This window comes from Mobula hypostoma, chromosome 4 (assembly GCF_963921235.1).
Source record: "Mobula hypostoma chromosome 4, sMobHyp1.1, whole genome shotgun sequence".
In the NCBI taxonomy this organism is placed as follows: domain Eukaryota; kingdom Metazoa; phylum Chordata; class Chondrichthyes; order Myliobatiformes; family Myliobatidae; genus Mobula; species Mobula hypostoma.
This window is the reverse complement of record NC_086100.1, coordinates 16,818,014-16,835,011: the sequence shown is the minus strand read 5'-3', so window position 1 is coordinate 16,835,011 and position 16,998 is coordinate 16,818,014. Positions and strand designations below refer to the sequence as shown.

The following is a 16,998-nucleotide window of genomic DNA, read 5'->3' as shown; positions in this document are numbered from 1 at the left end:
ATCTGGTTATTTATGAACAACTGAAGTGAATTGGAATGGATATTGTTGCCGGCAGCTCAGGCCTTCACTTCCATGTAATATTTCTAGATTCTGAGTAACTGGAGGGAAGAGCGTTACCAGGACGATATGAAAGCCCGACAAATGATGCACGAAGCGCTCCAGCTGCGTCTGAACTTGGTGAGTTAGCTCCCTTCGAGGATCTTCCCCTTTCAAACGTAAAGGCAGCACTGTCATGTGGTGAAGAAGCACAGAGCAATGGTTACATCTAACCATGTGCTGCTCAGCAAAATCAGGACACAATAATCAAATTCCCAGCGCACTTCTTCTTTCTTGAGAGCAGTACATAGTTCCTAGTGATCTGCCGTGAGATATCAGCAGAAATATTTATCAGTGTGGGGGAGTGTTCAATAGTTCAATCAGTTTTCAGAATGCAAAGCAAGCTTGAACAAATAAAAAACCCCACCCCTCACCCCCTCAGCTCCTTCATTAAACAAGTGGATGAGGCTTTCATTCTGTTCTCCAAACATCCTGGCAAAGAATTTAGCAACGCTTTTCATGAAAATGGTCCTCATGTGGAGGATGATTATTATTATATGTGAACAAGTGCTTTTTTTTTCCTTCATGAATTCTGAATTGCTGATCTTAACAGTCTGAAAGCAGAGTGCAACAATCTGAGCCATCTTTCCAATAACTAAAACTTTCAAAATCTGACGATGACCTGCTGTAATGGGTTTACGCTCAATCCAGTAGACTCATTATCATCATCATCGCCATTACATTCCGTGTCATATGACGAAAGTGATCATGGTCTCATGTTCTTGACAAATTATTCTGCAGAAGTGGTTTACCATTTCCTTTTTCTGGACAGTGTCTTTACATGCGGGTGACCCCAGCCATTATCAGTACTCTTCAGAGATTGTCTGCCTGGCCTCAGTGGTCACTTGTGATACGCACCGGCTGATCATACAATCATCTACCGCCTGCTTCCATGGTTTCACGTGACCCTGATCGGGGAAGGGCGTGGGAGCTAATGGAGGGAAGGAGAGGCTTACACCTCCTTTGGTCTTATCACCACTCCACCACCCAATACAGTAGGAGGATTAATTCCTGCTCCATTTCACCAGGGTGCTTTTTTCTGAGAATGAAGCTCATAGTAAATTAAAAGTTCAGAGTCACTTTATTATCAAAGTACCTATACAACCTTTAGATTTATTTTCTTGCAGGCCTTGACGGTAGAACAGGAAAATACAATAGAATCATTGAAGAACTGCACACAAAGACTAACAATCCACAAATGTGCAAAAGAAGACAAACTGTGGAAATAAAAATAAACAAATTAGTAAATAAATAATACTGAGAAAATGCATTGAAAATGAGTCCATAGCTTGTGGAATCAGTTCAGGGTTGAGATGAGTGAAGTTAACCACGCTGGTTCAAGACCCTGACGTTTGAAGGGTAAGAACTGTTTCTGCACTTGGTGATGTGGGACCTAAGGCCCTTGTTCCTCCTTCCTGATGAGAGCAGCGAGAGGAGAGCAAAGAGATAAATGAGCGGTTTAAACAAAGTGGTGCAAAAATTATAAACACAAGAGATTCTGCAGATGCTGGAAATCCAGAATAACACACAACCTATGCTGGAGGGACTCTGCAGGTCAGGCAGCATCTATGGAGGGGAATAAAGAGTTGACGTTCCAGGCCAAGACCCTTCATCAGGACTGGTGAGGGGTATCGTCCAGAGACATTGACTCTTAATTCCTTTCCATTGATTCTGCCCAACCTGCTGATTTCCTCCAGCATTTTGTGGTCGAAAAAATATTGTTTTTTATTTTAATGGGATGTGTGCAATAGATGCCACCAGCATTTAATGACCATTTTGTAAATGTCCTGGAGTAAATGCTGAGATTCCTTTGGATTTGCTTCAGTTCTGACAGTGAAGGCAAACTAGAATATTAAAAGGGAATTCCAGGATGTTGATGCAGCAACACTCTATTCAGAAGTCATGATGGTGTGAAAGTTGAAGGAAAAGTCTGCTCTTATATCCCTGGTGTCATGTCCTTCTAGACCAGCGGATCCTAACCTGGGGTCCACAGACCGCTTGGTTAATTGTAGTGGTCCATGGCGTAAAAAAGGCTGGGAACCCCTGCCCTGGACAGTAGATGTGTTTTGAGGGGTACTGTTGGAGAAGTCCTGTTACGTTGCTGTCATGTAATGCCATCACAGGAAACCAGCGAGAGGGTAAGGGAATATTTAGAGAGGGGTAGATGGCTGGCAGAACCAAAAATTCAGCAAGGATGCAACTGAATTCACTGGGTGTAAAAATGTTCCATTTCAGAGGGACTTAATGGCGATGGAAGACATGCTCCTTGACAGTTCATCAGTTTTATTATACTCACCTGTTTCAGTGAGTTATTGCCTAGGGTTTAACTTCTGTAGTCACCAATTAACTGTTCTGAAAGTTTAGACTCGTTACTCAAACGCACTTTATTCACTTGTGCACAAAACAACACGGACCCTGTCACCAAAACATTCTGAAGTTTGAATGAAGAAATTTCATTTTTATACAGGAAGTGACTAGTTGTATACAGATATTTATCCAATTGAAATTTTGTGCACTTCTGAATTCCATCATTTGCATATTTAAGTACCAATCATATTTCAGGTGTTATTAACCCATTAATTCAATGTGTTAAAGGCCATTAATACTTGAGAATTAGTAAAATAATTGTCCAATAGCAAGTGTTGTCTGAGAATCCTTCATTTTCATCTTTATCTTGTCTTGGTATGGCTGGTGACGTTGGTTCGCAGGCTTGAAAAGAAAGGCTGTACAAGAGTTAAGCTTTCAAGGGCCACGTTCTGACTGGGTGACTGCACAATATATGCACACTGTCTTTGTCAGCTTGTCATTTTGACTGTTGCCTTAGTGAACTTCAACACAGAGAAAAGCTGTACAGAGAGTCTATGCTCTGTTCTCTTAGCACACCATTTTGACCTATGCTTTGCTGCAACCCTTAACTTGCTCTGCACATTTGGGAAATGAACTGATATTCCGTGAAATCATTTGCGTATGACGTGGTTGAGGGATAACACTTGGCATTCGAATCTGTCCTTCCAGGTCGGTGGAATGTTTGACACAGTCCAGCGCAGTACCCAGTGGACCACAGACTGGGCCCTTTTGCTACTTCAGATAATTACCTCAGGAACCGTTGATGTCCAAACGAATGTGTATGTATTTTTTTTTGAAAAATGAGGCTGTTTAATGGCTGTATAACTATTGTGATTTTACATTTAATTTACAATGCAGAGAATGAATGCATTAGTGATCAAATAGAACATTTTTGAGACCAGAAGTTTCCTGCAGAGTAACAAGTACATTTGAGTACACCTGATCTCAGCCTCCTCTACTCTAAATGATAAATCATTGTGTCTAGAATTCTTCTGATTCCTAATGATCCAGTTACATCAGTGGAAAACTGTGGGCTTTTAGGCAGAGATTTCTACAATTCCTTCGTCAAGGTTACAACAAAGCCCTCTAGGGGACACGCCACCACACACTGTCACTTCACATCCCAACCACTCCCTTAGTTCAGGACATGATCTCCCCATAACATTTACAGTAATATTCAGGCCCAGAGGTGTGATAGGAAACTGTACAGTAGCTGCTTGTATTCCAAATAGTAGAAATGGTCGTAAAAGGTCTGCTGAGATTCATTAGAAATCGGGCTTTTGTGGTTTCCTACATGAGATGTATGCCATACATGATCTGAAACCTAGCTTGTCTAGTCACAGTCACTATTGTAGGAGCTTGCAGTATGTCAATTGCTTGTCATATTCCTTGACTGGAAAACTGACTGAAATACAGAAGTATTCCATGGGCTTTGCCATATTTTGGTACATCTTCAGAGAGATATGACATGTACCAAGGTACAATGAAGAACTTGTCTTGCATTCTGTCCATACAGATCAATTCATTATAACACTGCATTGACGTAGCACAAGGTAAACCAATAAGAGTACAGAATTCCTTTCTAACATGGTCCAGTGTCCTCTCCTATTAGAATGTTTTTTTCTACAATTATCACCTCCCAGCTTCTTACTTCATTCCCCCTCCCATGCCCACCCACTTTCTCCCTCACCTGGTTTCACCTATCACCTGCCAGCTTCAACTCCTTTCCCTCCTGCCACCTTCTCATTGTGGTTTCTGTCCTTTTCATCTCAGCCTAAAATATCAACTGTTTGTTCCCCTCCATAGTTTCTGCCTGACCTGCTGAGTTTCTCCTGCACTTTGTGTGTGTGTATATGTGTGCACACACCTCAAGATTTGTGCGCATCTGTAGAATCTCATTTGTTTACAATGTAGAGGAGGAGGTGTAACAGCTACGTAGAACATGCAGTGCAGGTAAACAATAAGGTGCAAGATCGTAATGCCATAGATTGTGAGGTCAAGAGCCCATTTTATGCTCGGGAGCCATTCAATAGACATAACAAGGGTAGAAGGTGTCCTTGAGCCTAGTAGTAAACTAGAGAAAGTCAGTGTGGATAGACATAAGATGCAAGGTCACAGTGGGATAGAGTGTGAGGTTGTGTCCATTTTGTCATACAAAGGATGTAACAGTGGGAGAAAGCTATCAGGATCTGCCAAACAGTTTTACATGCAGGGGAGACTGTGAAATTCTGGTGACATTATAATCTGGCAAATTGTACAATGCAGATTCTCACAAGCCAAATATTCTATTCTTAAGAAGCTGATTAGGGATGCTTTATTTATTTGTTGAGATACAATACAGAGGAAGCCCTTCCAGCCCCTTCAAACCACACTACCCAGCAATCCCCTAATTTAACAATAGCCTAATCATGGGACAATTTACAATGACCAATTAACCTACTGGAGGAAACCCACATGCTCACGAGGAGACTGTACCAACTCCTTACAGACAGCAGTGGGGTTACCAGCAGTAACTATTTTTTATCAAAATAAAATTTATCCATCATAAAAATATTAACAAAAGTAAACTCTGCGATATCTTTTCATTCTTACATTCATAGTCAATGCTTTAAGTAGAGTTCTATAAAATTCCTGAAAACCAATAGGATTGTTGTCACTCTTTCTTCCATTTTTACGTTGTTAAAATTGCCCAAGTCTTTTTAGTTTAGTTGATTAATTCTGTTCAGATTAGTTTTTTTTTGGGGGGGTTGTTTTTTTAATTTTTTTTTCTTTTTTCGTGATTTTTCTCTAGTTATTTTCTTTTTGTCCTGTATTATTCATTGATATCCTACATGATTGGGAGTTTTGTTAATTAATACTATTTGGTTTACTCATCTTACTCATCTTAAGTATAACAATGTATTCCCAACAATTTTGTATTATTGCTACGTTATGTTTATATTTTATGAAACTAATAAAAAGATTGAAAAAGAAAGGATTGTTGTCACTCATGTGGCCCTCCTGGACTGGTGCACCACTACCATAATTGAGGGGCTCTTCACCCAACATAACCACTCCCTTTCCAGTAGCGGAAGAACCCTCTACTGATTTTCTTCCAAACCAACCCCAACCCAGCTCTTTTTTGCAAAGAGGAGCTGTCACTGCTCCCTTGCGGCTTCTGATCTTCTTTTGCCTCCATTAAGTGGGGTAGAATTTCTAGGTGTGTGTGTTTCATTCAGAACTATCTAAACTGCTGACTATTTGTCTAAATGCAATTGAATGTGAAGCAATTGACCTTTCTCTTTGCCTCTCTCAGCGAGCTCTTCACCACTGTGCTGGACATGTTGGGTGTGTTGATAAATGGGACGCTGGCATCAGACCTATCAAGTGCCTCCCAAGGGGGATCAGAGGAGAACAAGCGAGCCTACATGAACCTAGTGAAGAAATTAAAGGTAGGTCTGTGGTGCACCAAGCATGCTGTGTTATGAGAGAGGTGGTTGACTTCATTAAGGATTTACACTCATGGCCACTTTATGAAGTACATTTGTTTGTTAATGTAAATATCTAATCAGCCAATCATGTGACAGCAACTCAATGCATAAAAGGATGCCGAGGTGGTCAAGGGATCCAGTGTGGTTCAGACCAAAAATTAGAATGGGGAAGAAATGTGATCTAAGTGACTTTGACTGTGGAATGATTGTTGGTGCCAGACGGGGTGGTTTGTGTATCTCATAAACTGCTGATCTCCTGGATTTTCATGCACAGTAGTCTCTATTGCTGATGTAACCAACTTGGGGTCCACGGACTGCTCAGTTAATGGTAGTGGTCCATGGCATAAAATGAAGTTGGGAACCCCTGCTCTAGAGTTTACAGAGAATGGTGTGAAAGACAAGAAAAAAGCATTAAGTGAGCAGCATTTCTGTGGTTGAAAGTGCCTTGTTAATCTGAGAAGTCAGAGGAGAACGGTTGAGGTGACAGTAACTCAAAATGGTGTGCAGAGCATCTCTGAACGCACAACACATCGAATTTTGAAGTGGATGGGCTTCAGCAGCAGGAGACTACAAACGTACACTCAGTGGCCACTTTATTAGTTACAGGAAGTACCTAATAAAGCAGCCACTGAGTGTAAGTGTCACTGGTGATGCTGTTTATTGCATATCCCCCCAATAACCATTGAATTGATTGGCTGGCAAGGCCGTTCAGAGGGTAATTAGTAACCAATCAGATTGCATAGATCGGGTGTCACATGTATGTCAGACCGAGTAAGGATTGCAGATTTCCTTACTAAAGCACATTGTTGAACTGGATGGGGTTTTTTGCAACAATCCTTTAGTGGCCTTGATGGCTGATGTGTATAAACATCTGTATGCATGTTTTTGTGTGTGTGTGTGTGTGTGTGTGTGTGTGTGTGTGTGTGTGTGCATTTTATATACATTTCTTCAGTAGTCACAATCTTTTTCCCAGGGTAGTGGAATCTAAAATTAAAGAGCATAAGTTTAAGGTGAGAGGGGAAGGATTTAAAAGGGACCAAAGGATTAACTTTCTCACGCAGAAGGTGTTGGGTATATGGAATGAGCTGCCAAGGGAAGTGTGAGTATGATCACAATACTTAAAAAACATTTGGACAGGTTCATGAATAGGAAGATTTAGAGGGGTACGAGTGGCATCCGCTACTGAGGACCCTCACTATCCAGGCCATGTCCTCTTCTCATTCTTATCATCAGGGAGGAGGTACAGAAGCCTGAAGACCACACTTAGTGTTTAGTACAGCTTCTTCCCCGATGCCATCAGAGGTCTGAATGGTCCATAAAACCAAGAATACTACCTCACCATTCCTCTTTCACACTTACTCAGAATCAGGATCATGTCTCATATTGCCGGCACAAGTCGTGAAATTTGTTGATGTCACAGCAGCAGCAATGCAATACATAATAATAGAAAACTATGAATTACAGTAAATATATGTGTGTGTGTATAAAATAGTTAACTTATATAAGTAGTGCAAAGATAGAAATAAAAAAGCGGTGAGGTGGTGTTCTGGGTTCCGTGTCCATTCAGAAATTGGATGGCAGAGGGGAACAAACTGTTCCGGAATCACTGAGTGTGTGCCTTCAGGCTTCTGTATTTCCTTCCTGATGGTAGCAATAAGAACAAGGCATGTCCTGGGTGATGAAGGTCCTTAATAATGGACACCACATTTTTGAGGCTTGCTTTATTTATTTATTTATTTATTTATCTATCTATCTATCTTAATTGTACCCTGCTGTAATTTGTTATGTCTGTACTATACTGCTGCCACAAGATGACAAATTTCACAATTTATGTCGGTGATACTAAACCTGATTCCGATTCTTCTGATAAACGTGTGGAAATGCAGCTAGCTCAAATGGACAACTTGGCTGGCGTGGACGAGTTTGGCTGAAAAGCCTGTTCCTATCTCTTGTAACTCTATGACATTACAATGAAAATACACAGATTGTAAGAGAAGAAATGGTGCTGATCAGACACCCAAAAGAACATTTTGTCATAGAACACAGAACATAGAAATAGAAAAGTACAGCTCAGTACAGGCCCTTCGGCCCACATTGTTGTGCCGACCCTCAAACCCTGCCTCCCATATAACCACCCCCCACCTTAAATTCCTCCATATACCTGTCTAGTGGTTTCTTAAATTTCACTAGTGTATCTGCCTCCACCACGGACTCAGGCAGTGCATTCCACGCACCAACCACTCTCAAAGTAAAAAAAACCTTCCTCTAATATCCCCCTTGAACTTCCCACCCCTTACCTTAAAGCCATGTCCCCTTGTATTGAGCAGTGGTGCCCTGGGGAAGAGGCACTGGCTATCCACTCTATCTATTCCTCTTAATATCTTGTATACCTCTATCATGTATCCTCTCATCCTCCTTCTCTCCAAAGAGTAAAGCCCTAGCTTCCTTAGTCTCTGATCATAATCCATACTCTTTAAACCAGGCAGCATCCTGTTAAATCTCCTCTGTACCCTTTCCAATGCTTCCACATCCTTCCTATAGTGAGGCAACCAGAACTGGACACAGTACTCCAAGTGTGGCCTAGCCAGAGTTTTATAGAGCTGCATCATTACCTCGCGACTCTTAAAGTCTATCCCTCAACTAACACCCCATAAGCTTTCTTAACTACCCTATCTACCTGTGAGGCAACTTTCAGGGATCTGTAGACATGTACCCCCAGATCCCTCTGCTCCTCCACACTATCAAGTATCCTGCCATTTACTTTGTACTCTGCCTTGGAGTTTGTCCTTCCAAAGTGTACCACCTCACACTTCTCTGGGTTGAACTCTACCTGCCACTTTTCAGCCCACTTCTTCAACCTATCTATATCTCGCTGCAATCTTCGACAATCCTCTACACTATCTACAACACCACCAACCTTTGTGTCATCTGCAAACTTGCCAACCCACCCTTCTACCCCCACATCCAGGTCGTTAATAAAAATCACGAAAAGTAGAGGTCCCAGAATCGATCCTTGTGGGACACCACTAGTCAATTCCCTCCAATCTGAATGTATTCCCTCCACCACCACCCTCTGCCTTCTGCAGGTAAGCCAATTCTGAATCCACCTGGCCAAACTTCCCTGGATCCCATGCCTTCTGACTTTCTGAATAAGCCTACCGTTTGGAATCTTGTCAAATGCCTTACTAAAATCCATATAGATCACATCCATTGCGCTACCCTCATCTATATGCCTGGTCACCTCCTCAAAGAACTCTATCAGGCTTGTTAGTCACGATCTGCCCTTCACAAAGCCATGCTAACAGTCCCTGATCAGATCATGATTCTCTAAATGCCCATAGATCCTATCTCTAAGAATCTTTTCCAACAGCTTTCCCACCACAGACGTAAGGCTCACTGGTCTATAATTACCCGGACTATCCCTACTACCTTCTTTGAACAAGGGGACAACATTCGCCTCCCTCCAATCCTCCGGTACCATTCCCATGGTGGAAGAGGGTCTGGCTGAGATACTCTTGGTACTTTAAAAGGCACTTTGATAGGTACATGGATAAAGACGGTTCACTGGTTCCATTTAATATCAGAGAATGTGTACAGTATACAACCTGAAATTCTTACTCTTCACTGACATCCACGAAACAGAAGAAAAACGCCATAAAATGAATGACAGGAAAGCTTTAGAACCCCAAAGCACCCCCGATTTGAACAGAATTGACTTTATTACTTACATCCTTCATATACATGAGGAGAAAAAAACTTTACGTTATGTCTCCATCTAAATGTGCAATGTGCAATTTATAGTAATTTATAATAAATAGTATGTACAACAGGACAGTCAATATAACCCAGAAATACAGTTGTGCCAGTGTGAATTAAGCAGTCTGAAAGCAGCAAAGCATCAGCCCTCCCCACACTTACTCCAGCAGAAATCATCAAACCTATCACCACCCACCAACCAATAGCAAGCTCCCAGGGACCACGATCTATAGACCATCAAAAACCACTGTTTATCCCTGCAGCTCGACATCCCATGAGCGCGCGCGCTCTCTCTCTCTCTCTCTCTCTCTCTCTCTCTCTCTCTCCTCTCTCTCTCTCTCTCTCTCTCTCTCTCTCTCTCTCTCTCTCTCCCTCCCTCCCTCCCTCCCTCCCTCACCAACAAGGGGGAGAGAGAGGGAGGACCACAACTTGCTGTTTTGAGCTTACAGCGCTGCTTTATTTCGAGGTTTTGAGGCATAGGGGGCAAACGAGCAAATGTGAGCACCTTGGATGAGCATGTTGGTTGGCACAGGAGAGATGGGCTGAAGGACCAGCTTCCATACTGTACGACTCAATGAACATCACAATGAAGAAGATGCTGTTGACGGCTCAGCAAAATATAATCTAGTCCAGATTCTGATGGAACATAAAATAATGAAGAGGAGGTACTGGAAAATCCAGCTAGGCTTATGAGTATAGAATCAGAATCTGGTTTATGATTACTGACATATGCCATGAAATGTGTTGTTTTTGCGGTAGCAGTACAGTACAAAACATAAAAGTTACTATAAGTTAGAATAAGAAATATACAAAGAAAAAAAACATGCAAAACGAGAGGAAAATAGTGAGGCGGTGTTCATGGACCATTCAGAAATCTGATGGCAGTGGAGAAGAAGCTATTCCTAAATCATGGAGTGTGTATCTTCAGGTTCCTGCACCTCCTCCCTGATGGTAGTTATGAGAAGAGGGTATGTCCTGGGTGGTGAGGGTCCTTACTAATGGATTTCCTTTCTTGAGACATTGCCTTTTCAAGATGACCTCGATGGTGGGGAGGCTTCTGCTTGGGCCTCTAATTGTATAAAGTGGCAATAATAAATTTTCCCCCATGTGTTCTCATCTGTATCTCCTCATGTAATCCCCTGAGAGCATGTTATAACCTCAGTTCCCAGCACAAAGCAGGGATTCCCGTGGACCCCTTGGTTAATGGTAGAGTCTATGACATAAAAAAGGTGGGAATCCCCAACTTATACCCATAGAATCAAATTCTGAGATGGTCTGAATGGAGGAGAACAACTGTAAGGGAAGAAGATCAAGATATTTAAAGTTTCTGTATAGAAATTGATTTTGATTCTGAGTACAGGGCTACGGTAGGAAACTTTGTCACATGGTGTGAGCAGAATTATCTGCAACTTAATGTGAAAAAGACTAAGGAGCTGGTGGTAGACCTGAGGAGAGCTAAGGTACCAGTGACCCCTGTTTCCATCCACGGGGTCAGTGTGGACATGGTGGAGCATTACAAATACCTGGGGATACGAGTTGACAATAGACTGGACTGGTCAAAGAACACTGAGGCTGTCTACAAGAAGGGTCAGAGCTGTCTCTATTTCCTGAGGAGACTGAGGTCCTTTAACGTCTGCCGGACGATGCTGAGGATGTTCTACGAGTCTGTGGTGGCCAGTGCTATCATGTTTGCTGTTGTGTGCTGGGGCAGCAGGCTGAGAGTAGCAGACACCAACAGAATCAACAAACTCATTTGTAAGGCCAGTGATGTTGTGGGAATGGAACTGGACTCTCTGACAGTGGTGTCTGCAAAGAGGATGCTGTCCAAGTTGCATGCCATCTTGGACAATGTCTCCCATTCACTACATAATGTACTGGGTGGGCACAGGAGTACATTCAGCCAGAGACTCATTCCACCGAAATGCAACACAGAGCGTCATAGGAAGTCATTCCTGCCTCTGGCCATCAAACTTTACAACTCCTTCCTTGGAGGGTCAGACACCCTGAGCCAATAGGCTGGTCCTGGACATTTCCTGGCATAATTTACATATTACTATTTAATTATTTATGTTTTTTTATTATTTAATTATTTATAGTGCAACTGTAACGAAAACCAATTTCCCCCGGGATCAATAAAGTATGACTATGACTATGATAAACATTTGGTAAACAACTATGTTAAGAGATAATGAAAGTACTTTATATGGATCTTTGGTCAGGAATACACTCAGTGTCCATTTTATTAGGTACCCTTGTATACCTGTTCAATAATGCAAATATCTAATCAGCCAATCATGTGGCAACAACTCAATGGATAAAAGCACGCAGACATGGTCAAGAGGTTCAGTTGTTGTTCAGACCAAACATCAGAAAGTGGAAAATGTGATCTAAGTGACTTTAACCGTGGAATGATTATTGGTGCCAGACAGGGTGGTTTGAGTATCTCAGGAACTGCTGATCTCCTGGGATTTTCATGCACAACAGTCTCGAGAGTTTACAGAGAACTGTGCAAAAAGGAGAAAAAAATCCAGTGAGTGGCAGTTCTGTGAGCAAAAAAACTTTGTTAATGAGAGAGGTTAGAGGAGAATGGCCAGACTGATTCAAGCTGACAAGAAGGTGACAGTAACTCAAATAACTATGTTACAACAATGGTGTGCAGCAGAGCATCTCTGAATGCCCAACATGTTGAACCTTACAGTGGATGGTCTACAGCAGCAGACCACAAGGCTACTGAGTATATTTATTTATTGTTATTTTTATTTTCTATTTTCTTTATTTTTGGTGAAATTCAGTGTGAAACAGGCCCTTCTGGCCCCTTGAGCCCAGCAACCCCCAATTTAATCCTAGCTTAATCACGGGACAATTTACAATGACCAATTAACCTACCAACCAACATGTTTTTGGACTGTTTGAGGGTACTGGAACAAGAATCTGGCGGAAGCTCATGTGGTACAAACTCCTTACAGACAGTGGTGGAAATTGAATCCGGGGAAATGGTACTGTAAAGCGTTGTGGTAACCACTTCACTAACATGCTGCTCCACATTATCACATTACTGAGATACAGTATATTGTCACATGTACTGAGATACAGTGAGATGGTTTTCTTTTGCATGCCATCCCAGTAGATCATTCATACAGAGTTATATTAAGCTAGTCAAGCAAAAAAACCGAATTCAGAATATAGTATTGCATCACACAAAATGATGGAGGAACTCAGCAGGTCAGGCAGCATCTATAGAGAGGAATAAAATGCCAAAGTTTTATGCTAAGATGCTTCATCAGGATTTCCAGCAACTGCGGAACCTCTTGTGTTTATATAGTGTTGCAGTTACAGAGAACGTGCAATGCAAGTAAACCCCTAAGGTGCAAGGGCTACAACATGGTTGATTGGAAGATTGGGTTAATCTTTTAGTGTATGTGAGGTCTGTTTAAGAGTCCTGCAACAGTAGCATAGAAGCTGCCTTTGAGTTTGGTGGTTTGTATATTTTCTGTCTGATGGGAGAGGCCAGAGGAGAAGAGAGACTGATCAGGGTGACACTGTTCTTGATTATGTTGGTTTCTTTACCGTGAAAATGTAGGTGTTGATGGGCTCAATGGAGAGGAAGCTGGTTTGCATGATGGACCAGGCTGTGTTCACTCTTCTCTGCAATTTCTTGAAGGGCTTTGAGTAGATTTGATATGTCAAACTGCAATGTGCCTGTATCATATAGTTCCAATGGTGCAACTATAAGATTGGTATGGTCATCAGGGTCGTGGCAAATTCCCTTAGCCTTTAGAGGAGGTAGACACATTAGGGTGCTTTCTTAGCCAGTGTCCACGTCACTCACCTCAACAATGAATTGATTTTGCAACCAATGGACTCGCTTTCAAGGATTCTACCACTCATGTTCACAGTATTAGTTATATATTTATTTTTTATTTTTATTTTTTGTATTTGCAGTTTGTTTACTTTCATACATTGATTATTTGTCGGTCTTTGTATGCAGATTTTCATTGATTCTATTGTATTTCCTTGTTCAATTGTGAACATCTGTAAGAAAATGAATCTTAGATAGTATATGGTTACATATATGTACTTTAATAATAAATTCATTTGAACTTTGAATATGTCTAGAATAGAATAAAATAGAACTTTATTGTCATTGCTCAAGACGAGATTGCGGTTCTACTCCAGTCCATGCAAAAACAGGTATTAACAATGTACGCAGTACAGTTTAATTAAAAAAAATTCCCACACTTACATGTAATAACTGACTTCAATAGTCCATATCACTCAAAGACCACTGGTAAGCCAAGGTGTATCATTATTCAGCTGCACAACAGCCCTCGGGAAGAAGCTGTTTTTCAGTTTTACTGTCTTGGCTACGATATTTCTGTATCTCCTACCAGATGGAAAAAAAAATGAACAGATAGTGTCTGTTACGCTATAGGTCTTTAATGGTGTTACAAGCATCTCATAGGCATTGAGAGTGGTGGATTGTCTCCAAGCCTGGAGTTGAGTCCGAATAATATACTAAACCATTCTAGTCACCTGCTGGACTGCTTTGTGATCTGTCTAGAGTACACACTGTCATTCTGTATGTCAGTATGCTCTCTATTGCACATTGATAACAGTTGGCCAGCAATTTTTGAGGCAGATTAGCTCTCCTTAAGCACCTTAGGAAGTATAGTCACTGTTGTGCCTTCCCTACTGTCAATGTTGTGTTGATGGACCAAAGGGTGATGTTCATCACCAAAAGCTTGAAACTGGAGACTCTTTCCACTACCTCACCATTTATGAATAGTGGGTCTTGTTTGTGACCTCTTGCCTTCCTGAAGTCAATTATCATTTCTTTTGCCCTCAAATTGGACAAATTAATGGTGATTTTTACATCTGCAGCCTGGAACCTCTCAAACATCTCCACCTCAGCACCAGTGATACAGAGAGTACCCATCCCACTGACCAGCTTTGTCCTCTTGACATTGAGCAAAAGGTTGTTATCCTCAATGAATGGGGGAGATGTTAGGGAGGCTAAGCCGCCTACTCACTGAGTGGGGCTCTGTAACGTCTCTTCATCGTTCCCACACCAGATACAGTTGGTGTTTTTGTCATGAGGTAAGATATGGTCCAGAATATGGGCAGGTGAAACTGCAGTGAGAGGTGGGGATGTTTATCATTTAATGATTTTTAAATTCACAAATTTAATTCACAAATTGAGGCGCAAGGAGCCTGCGCTGCCCAGTTACAGCCTTGTGACTAATTAACCAATCAACCGGGACATCTTTGGAATGTGGGAAGAAGCCAGAGAACTTGGAGGAGTGCCCACAGTTCCAGTTCATTGGCAAGATTGACATCGGAGGAGCTAAATGGCCTCAGTTATTGTGCGGTCTAGGTCCTCATGCAGGGACATTGCCTGCAACAGCCGCCCAGGGGAGGAGTCACCGCAGGAGTGAGGGGAGAGAGAACAGAGATGTGGCAGGCATGCTGGAAACCGTGCTGATTTGAGGGCTGGACCCTGTGGGCCAGCTCTCTTGGTGCTGCTACTCTCTAGTGACGCTCCTAGGAAGACAAGCTGGATTGCCTTTGTCTGTGGCTGAACCAGGCAAGATGAGGAACTGCTATGTACTTGTTCTTGCAGAAATGTGGCTCCACAACAGCACCCCATGCACATTCAGTTCTCAGGCCATGACACTCAGGGATTTGTTCTCATGTTATTTTTGCGCTATTGTGACTACTGTATATGTGCTGTGTGTGACGATATGTATTGTGTTTTGCACCTTGGCCCCAGAGGAATACTATTTTGTTTAGCTGTATGCATTTGTATGGTTGAACTTGTACCAGAACTGCACAGAGTCATGGGGAGAATGTACAAACTCCTTAAGACAATGTCAGGAATTGAACCCAGACTGCTAGTGCTGTATTTATAGTGTTGTGCTAACTGCTTTGTGACTGTGCTGCCCCTCTTTAGAAGGGAAGTATTAAATGATAATGAGTCTGCAATTTCATGTGTGACTTCCATACAGATGTGTACTATTGTAAACTGATGCTTAACTAGGCCCTTTTCAGGATTCTGAAATGGCTTTTCTCGTAAGGGAGAGGTGGTCAGAGATTCAAAGTACCAACCACAATTTAAAGGGCATCTTTTGATGACTAATGTCAGTGGTAATGGCAAATAGTTACAGTAAATCCATTTGACCAATACAATTTGTCTGGTTATAGATGTTTGTACAGAATGTATATCTGGTGGACAATTAATATTTGAAGCGATTACTTTTTGTCTTCAAGTAACTGACTTGTGGCCTTTAGTTTTGATTCATATCTGAATGATGAATAATAGATCCACAAGTATTCCTTCAGACCTTGTGGGAGGCAAGTGCAGAAATTGCAGGGGCCATAGTAGAGATATTTCAAACCTTCTTAGCCACGGGTGAGGTGCCAGAGGATTGGAGGTTAGCTAACGTTTAAGAAAGGCTCTCAGAATAAGCCAGGAAATTATAGGCTGGTGAGCCTGACAGCAGTAGTCCGAAAGTTATTGGAAGCTATTCTGAAGAACCAGATATACAAGATAAATATTTGGATAGACAGGGAATGATTAAGGATAGTCAACATGGCTAACTGCATGGTAAATTGTGTCTAACCAGACATTATTGTTTTCAAGGTGGTTACCAAGAAAGTTGTTGAAGGCAAGGCCTTGATGTTGTCTACATAGACTTTAGCAAGGCCTTTGACAAGGTCCCGCATGGAAGGTTGGTCAAGAATGTTCAGTCACTTAGCATTCAGGATGAGGTAATAAATTGGATTAGACATTGGCTTCACGGGAGAAGCCAGAGAGTGGCAGTAGATGGTTGCCTCTCTGATTAGGGTTCTGTGACTGGCGGTGTGCTGCAGGAACTGGTGCTGGCTCCTTTGTTGTTTGTCATCTATATCAACGATCTAGATGATAATGTTGTAAACTGGGTCATCAAATTTGTGGTGATTCGGGGTGTAACGAACAGTGAGGAAAATTATCAAAGCTTGCATTGGAATTTGGATCAGCTAGAAAATGGCCTGAAAAATGGCAGATGGAATTTAATGCATAGGTGTGAGATGTTGCACTTTGGGAGTACCAACCAGAGTAGGTCTTATATGGTGGGTACTGAAAAGTGTGGTAGAATAGAGGGCTATGGGAATATAGATCCATTAATCTTTGAAAGCAGTATCATAGTTAGATATCTAGGTAGAATACAACTTACTCTGTGTATTGAGTACGGGAGATAGAATGTTATGTTGAAATTGTATAAGACATTGCTGAGGCCTAATTTGGAGTATTGTATGTGGTTTTGGTCACCTACCTACAGGAAAGATGTAA

At 41.8% G+C, this 16,998-nt stretch overlaps 1 protein-coding gene across 2 annotated transcripts in view; it reads left to right on the top strand.

Moving 5' to 3' along the window:
• Positions 1-16,998, top strand: part of LOC134345137 (mediator of RNA polymerase II transcription subunit 12-like protein) — a 709,294-nt gene that overhangs the window by 589,622 nt on the left and 102,674 nt on the right. For both annotated transcript variants that reach the window (XM_063045338.1, XM_063045337.1), the window contains exons 33-35: positions 88-177; positions 3,112-3,221; positions 5,738-5,873. In XM_063045338.1, the coding sequence (XP_062901408.1) occupies positions 88-177; positions 3,112-3,221; positions 5,738-5,873 (336 nt within the window). The remainder of the gene's footprint in view (positions 1-87; positions 178-3,111; positions 3,222-5,737; positions 5,874-16,998) is intronic.